This window comes from Cyprinodon tularosa, unplaced genomic scaffold (assembly GCF_016077235.1).
Source record: "Cyprinodon tularosa strain WSP-4 unplaced genomic scaffold, ASM1607723v1 ctg93, whole genome shotgun sequence".
Classification (NCBI taxonomy): Eukaryota; Metazoa; Chordata; class Actinopteri; order Cyprinodontiformes; family Cyprinodontidae; genus Cyprinodon; species Cyprinodon tularosa.
The window spans coordinates 1,683,256-1,697,126 of NW_024039707.1; the positions used below are offsets into that span (position 1 = coordinate 1,683,256).

Here is a 13,871-nt window from a genome sequence, read left to right on the forward strand (position 1 = left end):
CTGGTCATAAAATTAGAATATCATGAAAAAGTAGATTGATTTCAGTAATTCCATTTAAAAAGTGAAACTTGTATATTATATTCATACATTACATACAAACTCATATATTTCAGATGTTTATTTTGTTTAATTTTGATGATTACAAATGACAACAAATGAAAATCTCAAATTCATCATATCAGAAAATTAGAATATTGTGAAAAGGTTCAAAATTGATGGCCCCTGGTGCCACACTCTAATCAGCTTATTAACTCAAACCACCTGCAAAAGCCTTTAAATGGTCTTTCAGTCTAGTTCTATAGGCTACACAATCATGGGGAAGACTGCTGACTTGACAGTTGTCCAAAAGACGACCATCGACACCTTGCACAAGGAGGGCAAGACACAAAAGGTCATCGCTAAAGAGGCTGGCTGTTCACAGAGCTCAGTGTCCAAGCACATTAATAGAGAGGCGAAGGGAAGGAAAAGATGTGGTCGAAAAAAGTGTACAAGCAAGAGAGATAACCGCACCCTGGAGAGGATTGTGAAACAAAACCCATTCAAAAATGTGGGGGAGATTCACAAAGAGTGGACTGCAGCTGGAGTGAGTGCTTCAAGAACCACCACACACAGACGTATGAAAGACATGGGTTTCTGCTGTCGCATTCCTTGTGTCAAGCCAATCTTGAACCACAGACAGCGTCAGAAGCGTCTTGCCTGGGCTAAAGAGAAACAGGACTGGACTGCTGGTGAGTGGTCCAAAGTCATGTTCTCTGATGAAAGTAAATTTTGCATTTCCTTTGGAAATCAAGGTCCCAGAGTCTGGAGGAAAAGAAGAGAGGCACTTCATCCACGTTGCTTGAAGTCCAGTGTAAAGTTTCCACAGTCAGTGATGGTTTGGGGTGCCATGTCATCTGCTGGTGTTGGTCCATTGTGTTTTCTGAGGTCCAGGGTCAACGCAGCCACATACCAGGAAGTTTTAGAGCACTTCATGCTTCCTGCAGCTGACCAACTTTTTGGAGATGCAGATTTCATTTTCCAACAGGACTTGGCACCTGCACACAGTGCCAAAGCTACCAGTACCTGGTTGAAGGACCATGGTATCCCTGTTCTTAATTGGCCAGCAAACTCTCCTGACCTTAACCCCATAGAAAATCTATGGGGTATTGTGAAGAAGAAGATGCAATACACCAGACCCAACAATTCAGAAGAGCTAAAAGCCACTATTAGAGCAACCTGGGCTATCATAACACCTGAGCAGTGCCACAGACTGATCGACTCCATGCCACGCCGCATTGCTGCAGTAATACAGGCCAAAGGAGGCCCAACTAAATACTGAGTGCTGTACATGCTCATACTTTTCATGTTCATACTTTTCAGTTGGCCAACATTTCTATAAATCCTTTGTTTTTATTGGTCTTCAGTAATATTCTAATTTTCTGATATGATGAATTTGAGATTTTCATTTGTTGTCATTTGTAATCATAAAAATTAAACAAAATAAACATCTGAAATATATGAGTTTGTATGTAATGTATGAATATAATATACAAGTTTCACTTTTTAAATGGAATTACTGAAATCAATCTACTTTTTCATGATATTCTAATTTTATGACCAGCACCTGTATATTACACAATGATAAGCTTCTAAGTTGTGCATAAAAGGCAAATGGCTTTTGTCGAACCTTCCGTTGCCTCAGTCTGGTAATGTTAGTGATGGATGGTAGGGGATTTAGCATTACTTCTTGTATTTCCACTGAGACTTTAAACTGACCAATGCACATGCATAGTTCGGTGTTACTTAGATTCCACCTCCCTCTGGTGTTTTGGAGCATATTGAAAAATCATTTTTCTGTAGAAGGAAAATGTCGGGCCAGCGATAAAGCCTCCTGCTACTTTGTGTGGGGTTTGGAGAGCGAGCTTATTCTCAATGCTTCCAGAGGGCTCCGGTGTGTCTAGAGGATCTAAAATCCAAGGAGGAGTCAGCTAACCTGTCAGCACTGTGTAACAATAGAAGTTAAAAAAAGAAAATTAAAAATAATCCACTGGTCTTTGTTTCCAATTATGAAGACGTTTTGCTTCCCATCCAGGAAGCTTTTTTCTATTCAAAATATCAGTAATAGCGTTGAGTTCGAGGTTTTATACAGTAGCCCAAGAAAGTCGAATTTTTGTTTTGAAAAAATGCAAATTATAATAGACAAAGGGGTTCCATGCATTTGAAATGGGGGTCGTTTGGCTTCTTTTTTTAAACTGCCCCATACAGATCTAAGTGTCTGAAAGGTCAGTCGTTAAAGGGGACCTTGTTTTGTTGTTGTTTTTAAATTTCTTTTTTTGGAATGACTATAATCTGGATGACTGACAACCTTCACCAGTGTAACAATAGAAGATTAATAACTAAATACGAAATGGAGACTGAAACTTTTGCATTTAGATTACTTGGCAATTCTTTTGAATTCCCATTTTTTTTTATGTCGCTATGAGTTTTCTTTTCATGAACTGACAGAAAACATGTTGCATCTTAAGATAACTTATTAGTAGTAGAAAACAAAGACACAACAATTGAATCATAGAACGTGATGTTGGTGCCGTCATGTGTATGTTTTAGGCTGCTTCAAGAGCTAGAAGAACAAGTGTATAAAACCTAGATGCTATTCACGGTGTTGGAATCAAACAGCCAAAGATGGTTAATTTTTATCAAAAAAGATTTATTAATAATAATTTTTCCAAAATTCTAGAGAATAATAAATGTCTGTTGATTAAACATATAATTTGCCCATTATAATAGTATTGGGGAAGAAATGGGCAATGAAAGAGTTTTTATTCTCATGATTGGTTTTTACAGTAACACAGAGGAGGTAGTATCATTGTGTGAAAGAAATTAGCTGCTTCTAGAGTCACAATCTGCTTCATTGTCAACATGTGTGCACAAATATGAATTTTAAGTTTAGTTTCACAGGCTCACTGTGGACAAACACTAAATATAAATACCTGAAAACAATTATAAAGAAATTGAGATGGCCAAGATCAGGTGTCCTCCACCTTTCAGATGTTTCTCTGCTTCTTCACCTGAATCAAATGGCTGAATTACATCCTCAGCTTGCAGTCAAGTTCTCCAAGTTCTGCTCATGACAGGATTTTTTTGATTTTGGTGTTTTGAAGTTGAGACGCATCTAAAAGGTGCAGGACACCAGAGCTCATGGTCTGGAATAGAGGAACCCTGGCCTACCAGCCTAAGTCACCTAAAAGAGTATTAAAGACACAGGCCCTTAAGCTTTCAATACCCTTAAGCAAGTTACCTGATGGTGGCTTGCAAAACGTTAAAGTATATTGTATTGACAATAGAATGTCACCATTTATTTTTTTATAGTATTTTCTTGCACTTTGGAGCCAAATATTGGCCAGTTTTTCTTTTTGGATTGATATATATTTCGACAATCTCTGTCCAACTATGGTCTCTTCAAACCCATACCTCTTGTCATACATGTGTAGTTTCATGAAAACTAACAAAACAATTGGGAAGTAAAGAAAAATAAATATTTCTTTTAATTTTCCAACTATAATAACAAACTGGTGTAGTGTCCCATTTTATTTATTTGTATACATAATTTAAAGGCGCTTTTTAAACTTTTTGTAGGGAGGGTGCATTTCATGAAGTTAAAGGTACACTATGCAACCGGTGTTGATTTTCCAGTGAGGCTCCCTCCAGAGGGCGAAAGTAAAAGTGCACTGTCGTAAATATGCACAGCTGTTCTCCTGGTTTCTCCGTCAAGCCAGGCGCGGTTGTTTTGAGCTTAGCAGCTGCGTTCACACTGGACGTAGCTGGCGCGACAGAAGCAGCGAGTTTACATGCAAAGTCAATGGTTGACGCGCGTCAAGGCGCAGCAAAAGGTCCCACGGCGCGTTTTGAGCACCAGGCGCAGCACGTCTGAGCAGCTGAAGCAGATAGGAAGCGATTTGCGCTGCGCTGGCCGCGGGGTTCAGCGCATTTGCGCTGCGCTGCGCCGGCTGGGTTGCCGGGTCTAGTCATTTGTTTGTTGTTCCAGCTTTTGGTCAGCAGCAAATATGTATCTGACCCGTGCTAAGAAGCAAGCGCTAGCACTAGCCCTGCTAGTTCGAAGAAAAAGAGCAGCAAGAAAGAAGAGGCTGTGGGTGCACGAAACACTCAGGTCCAGAGAGCAGCTTGGGGAGTTCCCGCTTGTGAAAAAAATTGCAAACTTGTGTCATATAGTTCGGGGAATTCAGACACACACAGTATAAGCTTTTCCTCCATTTTGCTTCCTGGTCTTTCCAGCCGATGGTTTCTATTGGCCACGCGTGCATTCGTCACGGCGCGCCGCGGTCAAAGTTCAACATAGTTCAACTTTGACCTGGTCTGCGCGCGAGCTCGCGAAGCGCTGCGCTGCGCTGTGCTTGCGCTTTGCTCGACGCAGCGATAAACCGCCCTGGCGCGGCGCAAGCCATTGAAAAGAATGGGTTTCACAGCGCAGCAGTGCGGTCGTCGCAGCCTGTCTGAAAGGCCCAAAAGGCCCATAACGCAGGGAGAGAGACACAGCGCTGATGATCACTCCTCTTAAACAGTTTGACGCCTAAATTAACTTAAAATGCAGAAATCTGCCGGCAGAATATGCAGTTTGGATTATTTAGATGAAAAACACCTACCAGCTGCCGCGGTGAACCGCTGCTGATGAAGGGATCCGTACTGTCGGCGCCCCGCTGGTATGTGGGGGTCTGAGCGGCTCCGACAGAAAAAATATTGAAGGCAGGATAATAATCTGAATGAACTGACTGCACTGATTACGTTTTCAGGTGTATTTTCTCACTTAAACACATATTAAAACTACTTTATTCCCACTGATCACAGCAAATATAGCTGCAAGGCAGAGAAAGGATAGTGACGCTCCGCCCAACGCGCCTCAGACACAGCCAGAGCAACAAAGCTGCTTCAGCCACGCGTCAGAACTAACTGGTACAAGCAGCAAAAAGGAAGCAGCAGACGCGATTTTGCTGCTTTTGCTGCGTGAACGTAGCATAACTGCACAAAGATTGCCACTGTGCTAGCAACGAGAATGCTTTTAACTGGGGGCGTGTAGCAGTTCTCGCCGTAAAGCAAGACTGACTCTCACGAGACTTCTGAGCCTGTGGGTGCGGGTCGGTGCTCCTGCAGTTGCAAGTGCAGTATTTCCCCCACAGACCACCAGGGCGGCCGAGAATACCTTTGTTCAACCTGAAATGACTCATTTAGTCATCCATAACGTTATGGAACACATTAACTGAAAAATGTTGCATAGTGTCCCTTTAATGAAATACAAGATGCACTTGTTTTAATGATTAAAACAAGTGTATCCAAATCCAGGACTCAATCTAAGTAGAAAGCAGCTTTTAGTAAAATAAAGGTTTTAATGAAATTTAAATAGTCTGCTACATAAAGCAAGAAAGGGAGATTAGTAACTAATAGCGGTTTCTTATTTAGTGAACTCATCAGTCGGTTTCAGAAAAGAAAACAGCTACTGAAATTTAGAGGAAATTAACAGTCATCTAATTTATTTTATTTACCTATTGTATTAACTGAATCTAAGTCAAAGTAGGGCAGCTTATGTTAGAACTGGTTGCAATTCATTGATTAGTTGCAGCTGTGTTCTTCCGCCCAGAGCCTCATCACCGCAGGTGCGCTGGGCGCAGTGATACCCCAATTAAATCTGGTAGGATCACAGGTGTGCGATCCTGAGGTTGCGTCGTTGTTCTTGATTTTTAAATTTTATTGAAGAAATTTAATTGAGAAGAAGAGATGCCGAGGCGACGGACGAAAGATCAAGGAGGCACTGAAAACAAACAGCTGCTAAGTCGCGAAATGCGGCGGAAGAAACTGGCGCTTTTTATCCAACAGTTTGAGAAAGAAGGTACACTTAGATGGAAAGGGGGGCTTAAAGGTAAGAATAATTGTATTTTTTTTAAACGTGTCTTTGCAGCACAGGACCGCCTTAACGACCTGGAGTCCAGAATGGAGGATTTGCTGGCAACAACAGATAAATTGTTTAAAGTGGAGCTGATGAAGATGCCTCCTTCTCTCCAAAACACTCTTATACGAGACCTGATAAGTGGTGAGTGTGGGAGTTTCCACTGTAACATTAAAATCTAACTATATGCATCCCTGCTTAGTAGTTCAAACTCTATGCATTTATTTGGTTTAATCAATAAATTGAACTGATCCAGATCTACCTCAACCAATCAGATGCTTTTAATGATCAAACACTTGGGGGAAGAGTAGAATATGGGCAATATGCCAACTGCTTCAAGTAGGAATGAGAGGAGTTATATTAATGTGAAAAACTAAAGCTCTACATCACTTGTTATCTTAACATCCATTGCAGTGATGGGTGGGTATAGGCATCACATTTTGAGTATAAATGTTTTTCTGTATTTATTTGATCTATAAAGATTATCCAAAGGTTTGTTACTCATTTAAATCTAGTGTTTAGTTGTTGCAGCAATTTAGTTTCTTTTCCAACGTATGCTGGTGAAGATATCCAGGTCATAATCATTCCAAAAAAAAAAAAGACTTTGCAGACATCCCAAGTTCCAAAAACTCATTTCAGAGAGATCCTTATTGTGCCGAAAATGATTAGGGCCACTGGAAAAAAGTGAACTGATTTTAAATATTTCATTTTAATATGGGGGGGAAAAGTCGGAATTCTGACTTTAATCTCAGAATTGTGGATCTTAATGTAGATGGGCACCATGATGGAAGAGATGTGGGAGCACTCAGCTCCACTGACAAAGATGTGAGTTGTTTGGGAGGAACAGTACCACTTTAGTGGAAAATTATGAAATTAGGCAACTTTTTACGTGCCCGAGGGGTCCCCGGTGATGCTATTTGATTAATGGAAGAGCAGAAGGTGATTTAAACAAGAGACCTAGTTTAGTAAAACAGTCATGGCTACAACTTGATGCTAACATGTTAGTTAGCTGTCAGAATTCTGACTTTTTTTCTCATAATATACTGAAATAAAATGTAAAAATCAGTAAACTTTTTTTTTCAGAGGCCCTAATCCTCTTATTATTGAACACCCCACCCTTTTTCTGATTAATCCAATCAGCGCGCTCTCTGACAAGTCGCTTGGAACGCTTGTTGAACAAAACATCGCTTTGTACAACATGCACTGCACAGGTTTCACAAGCAACCTCCTCCCCACACCCACTTTATCTTGTTGTGCCTGCGCAATCAAAGTAGTTTGAATTCACACATGGTGCACAAATTATTGTATTGACTGCACAATCTCACTCGCATTAAAAAAAACACCACCTCGCAGTCTAAAATGCGGGATAATTTATCCATCTGGCGAACATCTGTGAACAACTATCGGTATCAGGGAGACTCCCGAAACTTCCGGCAGACTTGGGATGCCTGACTTTGTTTTCCAAGTTTGAAGATGCTTCGCTTCCCATCCAGAAAGTTCTCAATTCAAAATGTTTGGATTAGTGTTGAGTTCCAAGTTTTATGCAGTAGCCCAACAAAGCCTTGTTATGGCTTAGAAAACATGCAAATTGAATTGAATGAACAGATCCACCCCTGCATAATGGGGAATTGTTGAGGTTGTTGTTCGCCTACAAAACTCGATACTGGCCTATGCCAGTACCTATGTACTAGTATGTAGGACTAAAGCTACGACTGAGTATTGGCTAGGCTAGAGATTTTTATTTATTTTTTTTATTACCAGAATAAAGTTGCAACATTACGAGAATATAGTTGTATTTTGACAACTCTTACAAGAAGCACTTTCGTCACTAAAATGAGGAATGTTGAGCATCGTTTGAAGTTATACTTTGGTATCGGTTTGACAAATGAGGAAATCTTTTAGTGCACCAGCATCAAATTGGGCAATATGTCAAAGTGGACTTGGGTAGCTGTTTGGTGGTGCTGTTATTATATTATTATACTGGCCATTTACCATTTCTATTCCTCCTCCCACTTGTTACCTCTTCTGTCTGTCTTTTGGATCTTTAAAACTAGATTTTTCAGGCATCCTAATCTTGTTAACCTCTTCAAACAGATTACAATCGGATCATAAATGGGTTATAAATGATGAAATATTGTTGAAACTCGTATAGATGCTTTACTTGTGTGTGTTACCCTTTTCACTTTTTGTTGAGGATAAAATCAACTTTTTTCATTTTCTTTGTATCTTGTTAGAGGAAGAAGCCTCAGCCAGTGATGCATCTATAGCCATGAAGGTGAGGTTTTAGTATCCCACTATACTTGATTCGGACTATTTTTAATAAAATTTATATTTTCATCTTTTGCAGAGCGAGTCCCTTGAAATGACTCCTCCCCTCAGGCGAAACCACAGCAGAAGATGTAATTGATCATTTTATCAAGCATAAATGTTATTGCACTGATTACTGGGGTTTAAAATGGGGGTTGTGCTTTTTTTTCCCATTTACTATCAAAGTAAAGTCGGCAGATACTCCCCCAGTGTGTTCCAGCTCAGGCCAGAGGTCTTCTACCAGGAATTCAAAGGTAATGTATAAAGGATTTATTGTAAAATGATGGCTTCACACAGTTATTTATTTTTCTAGGTTAAGGGCACCAGAAGTACTAGAAACCTAGTTGGAAGCAACAGCACTGGAAACCTCGTGTAAGCCCAGAAATCAAGGTAAAGTTGTTACCGTGATGGAGGAAAAAAGGTCATGGAGTGACATCGGTTTCCTTTTCCTGCAGAGGTTCCTCAGTGATGACCAAACGAGCACAGACTCGGCTAACGAGTCGTCAAACTGCAGAGCAGGCGGTACAGAAGCAGACCACACCTAAACTCAGGTCTGTCCCTCTTGTCAGTAAAACAGACTATGAAAATCAAATCTAGCATTGATAAACCAGATCTTTATTGGATCCAAAAACTATTTTGTCACTGTGCTGCAAATATGTTAAAATATAGCTTGTAAGATGGAAAGAGGCCTATGTATAATAATTCATGGTGGGGTGAAATCATCCTGAGGGGCTGATTAACAAAACATGGACCTAATCAAGATTTTATTTATCAGTTGTAATGGGGCAGTAAAAGAAAAAAACAAAACTCAGCTAAATGCATTCTGGAAACAAAGACTAAGGTCAGCACTACACAATGCTGATCATAAAAATAAACTCCACCAGGCAGAGAGCCCATATACACTGTGTGCAGAATTATTAGGGAAGTTGTATTTTTATTATTGGGCCATAATGGTGCTCTCTATCAACCCAAAAAACTCCTTAATATCAAAGTTTCATAAACAACAAATATATACCCATTTATTTTCACCAGGTAAACAAATATAACAACTCAAAATTCAGAAATAAACATTTGTGACATTCAAAAACAAAAACAAATCAGTGACCAATATAGCCACCTTTCTTCACCATGATGCTCAAAAGCCTTCCATCCATAGATTCTGTCAGTGTCTTGATCTGTTTGCGATCCACGTTGCATGCAGCAGCCACCACAGCCTCACGGACACTGTTCAGAGAGGTGGACTGTTTTCCCTCCCTGTAGATCTCAGATTTCATGGAGATGGGGTTCAGATCAGGTGAACAAGGGGGCCATGTCATTATTTTCTCTCCTTCTAGACTTTTTCTGGCCAACCATGCTTGGGTGTATTTTGATGCGTGTGACGGAGCTAGGGTTGTCACGATACTAAACTTTTCAACTCGATACCGTTACTAAGGAAAATATTCGATACTCGGTACCATTTTCGATACCAAAAGGATAAAAATTCTACAGAAATATTTTCATTAATAAATACAATACAATATATAAATACAATAAAGGTTGTATGCTGTGCACAATATTAAGAAAGCTTGATTAAAAAACTTATCAAATTAAAATTAAGTGTTCCTTCCTTGGCTATGCTTTGCACACATAACAGTGATACTAGCCAAACCGGTTAAGAAACAAAAATAATTCTCAGCAGCTGCCCCTGTTACAAAAAAAAGTCTGAAACTGAAAGTACACAGCATTATTCAATCAGTGTTCTGAAAGTGCATTGTCCTCTATTCTGCACTTTAGATGAATGACTGCTTAGGTGCCAATGGTGGTGGCACTGTATTGATACTTTTAAAAACGAGTATTGTATCTGGATACAACATTTCAGTATCGATACTTTTTTGAGTATCGATACTTTTGACAACCCTAGACGGAGCAATGTCCTGCATGATATCATGTTTTTCTTGAATGATGGCAACTTTTTCTTTTACCACCTTTTGAAGAAGGTGTCTTCAAGAAACTGGCAGTAGGTCTGGGAGTTGATGCTGACTCCATCAACCCGAAAAGGTCCCACCAGCTCTTCATTGATACCATCCCATACCAGTACCTCACCTCCACCTTGCTAGCGTCTGAGTCGATAAGGAACTTGCTGCCCTTTACTGATCCAGCCTGGTGCCCATCCATCTGGCCCTTCAAGACTTACTCTTATTTCATCAGACCAAAACACCTTGGAAAAATCTGTCTTCAGATATTTCTTTGCCCAATCTTGACGTTTTGTCTTGTGTGTCTTGTTCAAAGGTGGCCTTTTTTTCCGTCTTTCCTTACTTTGGCCAGGTCCTTGAGTATTGAGCACCTTGTGCTTCTCAGCACTCCAGACATGTTGCAGCTCTGAAATATGGCACAACCGGTGGCTAATGGCTTCCTTGCTGCTTCATGCTTGATCCTTCTCTATTATTTTGGATCTTTTTTTTCAACACGCTTGTTGCGCCCCTGTTGGACATTTGCCATGAACCGCTTGATTGTGCGATGATCCCGCTTCAAAGCTTGGCAATTTCCAAAGTGCTGCACCCCTCTGAAAGACATCTGACAATTTTTTGACTTTTCAGTCTGTCAAATCTCTTTTCTGACCCATTTTGTGAAAGAAAAGAAAGTTGCCTAATAATTAAGCACACCTTATATAGGGAGTTGATGTCATTAGGCCACACCCCTTCTCATTACAGAGATGCACACCACCTGATTTACTTAATTTGTAGTTGGCTTTTAAGCCTATACAACTTGGAGTAGGACATGTATGAAAAAGATGTGGTCGAAATACTAATTTGCCTAATAATTCTGCACACAGTGTAGATATCATGCATATTTTGCATCAAGACAGCTGGGTTTTCCTATTTGGTTTAAATAAAAGGAGTATTCGTTTATAATGAAAAATGGATTTCTATTTTCTTTATGCATCTAATCTTTTTAGCAGGAGAAAATTGGACCCATTTGGTCTGTCAACTTGAGCAACAATCTTCTTTGCCATCTTCCTCTTTGTAGCTGTAGCACTGTTTGTCTTTCCTTTAAACACATTCTCCTTTTTTCCATACCATGTCTTCATTTAAATTTTTAGTTCCAGTGGGTAGAAATGGGCACTTCCTGTTCCCTGTTGTCATGGTGACTCGTCTAATCGGGGCTAGTCTAATGCATCAAAAAAGGATTACAGCTGATTTTGATCACATACTGTAGACCTTCATCTAGGCCTGCATGGTCTTGCATTATAAGCAGTGAAAAGCAAATTTTTTTAAAAAGTTGAAATGTATTGAGCATATATGTAGTAATACACAATGGTGCCATTAGCTTGCCTTGGAACTGATTAGCAAGAATTGTGGTTGAATAGAAGAATAAGAATATGAACTATTTATTTTTTTGTCTCTGACAAATGTTTTCAAGAGCTGCTCCCCAAAATGCTCTAGAATCCAGTTATGCTGAAACTAGCCTCCTCTTTTACAGGTCAGTTATGTCTGCTGGGGATATTCTTTGTTCAAAGGGAGGAGCTGCAGCTCACATCTCTGTGACGACGGCGCAGGGACAGGTAAGAAAAATATTGGAGCTGCAGAGAAAAATGCCTGAAACCAGGTTAACAAAAAAGCAAATCTTCATTAAATGTTTCCAAATACCTGCTTTCCAGAAACCATCTGACTTTGCATGGGAAAAGCTGCATTTTTAGCCTGAGAGATGTCCACACTTCATCAGTGATTGGATGTGGTTTACATCCTAATTTCAGAATTTAACCTTATTGGAGTGGAAAAGAGAGCAAGCAGCAATTCTTTGTTCCAAGATGGAATATTATAACTCTTTAAATCTATGATACTTTACATTTATGCAATCAACCAAATATGATATAATTAAAGATTGTTAAATGTTTTATATCCATTTTAAAAGTTTTTACTTTCTGCTTGTTTTAAAGTGAAGCTGGAGATATTTTTGTTTAATCATTTTTTAACCTGCATACATGATGCTTCCAGCACAATTTCTTTTGATCACAGATAAACGTTTTTCCAAGTTTTTCGCTTCTTTTGTAGTAGTCTCTCTATAAAAAATGTTTGGTGTTTAACTAAATTATTTTTATTTCTATTTCTAGATGTTGAGTTTTTCTGAAGAGACGAGGGATGAAATTAACTTGGACCTGCTTGATGACGTTGCTTGGTGCCAGATTAAAAAGCTTTCGGTGAGCTCCTCAAAAATGTGTTCAGGGCTACAACCTATTAATCTTCCACACCTTTCAACCCTCAACGTCTTATAACTTTTATGAATGTTGCATACTATTCTAGACATTTGATTCCAAAATCTTCATCTAGTCTTTATCTGAAACGCCTCCTTTGGCTTTTTAAATCGCCTGAATCGGCCCAATTAAATATCTGCAGTTGAACTTTTTAATCAGAACTTAATTATTTTGCACTAAATGTATTTTGAAGCTCACTTTCCGTTCTTTGACACTTGTGTGTTTTTCATTTTGAATATTAAAAATATATTTAAAAAGCAGTTTCCGTGCTCCTTTTAGGTTCTAACCAAGGATTGAAAACGATCGTCTGTTTTATTTGATCAGAAATAAAAAGGATGCTCTGACAAACCAGGATCTATGATAAAGTTGCTCTCTTGCCCCTCTGGTGTGGGGATGAAAAGTTTTACACTGATAATTGCACTTTAACTCATTAATTGGTTATTGTTCATTCTGCTTTTTTTATTTTTTTTTCCTCAGGGTCTGATGGAGTATTTATCACGGCACCATCGCATTCATCAATGAATAAAGATGAATGGGCATTTTAATTTACCTGCACTGTCCCGCTGGGCCTGAATTTATTTTTTTGGGATCATAACAAAATGTCATAAATATAATAAAGTATCATGATCATAAAAACTTGTTTCTTTTCTAAATCAAAATTTTTTTTTTTCTTTTTTTTTTTTACTTCAATGTTGTCTCTTAACTGCTACCTCTTCATATTTTAGATCTTAGAAAATAAAAGATTCTTTTGTACAAAATTAAAAAGCCTATACATATAGTTTCATTTTAAACATGGTCACTGTAAAAGAAACGGGTCTACACTGGAAAAAAACAGGCCCATCTGTAAACGGATATTGATGGAAGCGACACAGCTGATATTTCAATCCAGGATGGATTCACAGAAGAACAGACCAGATGAAGCTACTATGAGGACAAAAAGCTAAGATGTGATTTGTACTAGACCGAGGGATATATATATCTGCTTAATTTCAGTGCTGGCTGATGTTCATCCTGTTAAACACTTGAACTTAATTGTTGGTACCCTTTGCGTTAATGGAAAAACACAAATTATCTGAAGAGAATCTCAGGAAATCATTGGACTTTTCTGAAGTGTCCTTTTATAAATGGAATAGAATTCCACTTTATTGACATTAAGTTAAGTACAAAGCAAGGAAATTCACTCTCTGCATTTAACCCGTCCCTTTGGGGAGCCATGTGGGGTTAAGGGTCTTGCTCAGAGACCCAGAGTGGAGGCTGTGGGGATTGAACCGGGTACTTGCAACCTTCTCAACCTGCTCTAACCACTAGGCCAACACCCCCAAAGTTTCCTGACTCAAATCCTACTGAGCATCTATGGAAGCAGCTAAAACATGGCGTCTGGTATAACTGGAGCAGTTT

At 39.2% G+C, this 13,871-nt stretch overlaps 1 protein-coding gene across 1 annotated transcript; it reads left to right on the forward strand.

The window, feature by feature from the left end:
- Nucleotides 1–5,691: 5,691 nt before the first annotated feature.
- cdca9 (cell division cycle associated 9) lies at nt 5,692–13,090 on the forward strand. The gene is made up of 10 exons (XM_038274756.1): nt 5,692–5,878; nt 5,948–6,079; nt 8,170–8,210; nt 8,283–8,334; nt 8,429–8,520; nt 8,562–8,614; nt 8,698–8,793; nt 11,702–11,783; nt 12,333–12,419; nt 12,951–13,090. Exons 1-10 carry the CDS (start codon nt 5,767–5,769, stop codon nt 12,993–12,995), a joined length of 792 nt encoding a protein of 263 aa, XP_038130684.1. The 5' UTR covers nt 5,692–5,766; the 3' UTR covers nt 12,996–13,090.
- The last annotated feature ends 781 nt before the right edge of the window (nt 13,091–13,871 follow it).

Bases quoted from the DNA above. Each gene is read 5' to 3' on its own strand.
- cdca9 (XM_038274756.1), top strand. From the start codon at position 5,767: ATGCCGAGGCGACGGACGAAAGATCAAGGAGGCACTGAAAACAAACAG. The intron at 8,521-8,561 runs AAATGATGGCTT...TTCTAGGTTAAG, and splicing joins TGTATAAAGGATTTATTGTA to GGCACCAGAAGTACTAGAAA. The intron at 8,794-11,701 runs GTCTGTCCCTCT...CCTCTTTTACAG, and splicing joins CAGACCACACCTAAACTCAG to GTCAGTTATGTCTGCTGGGG.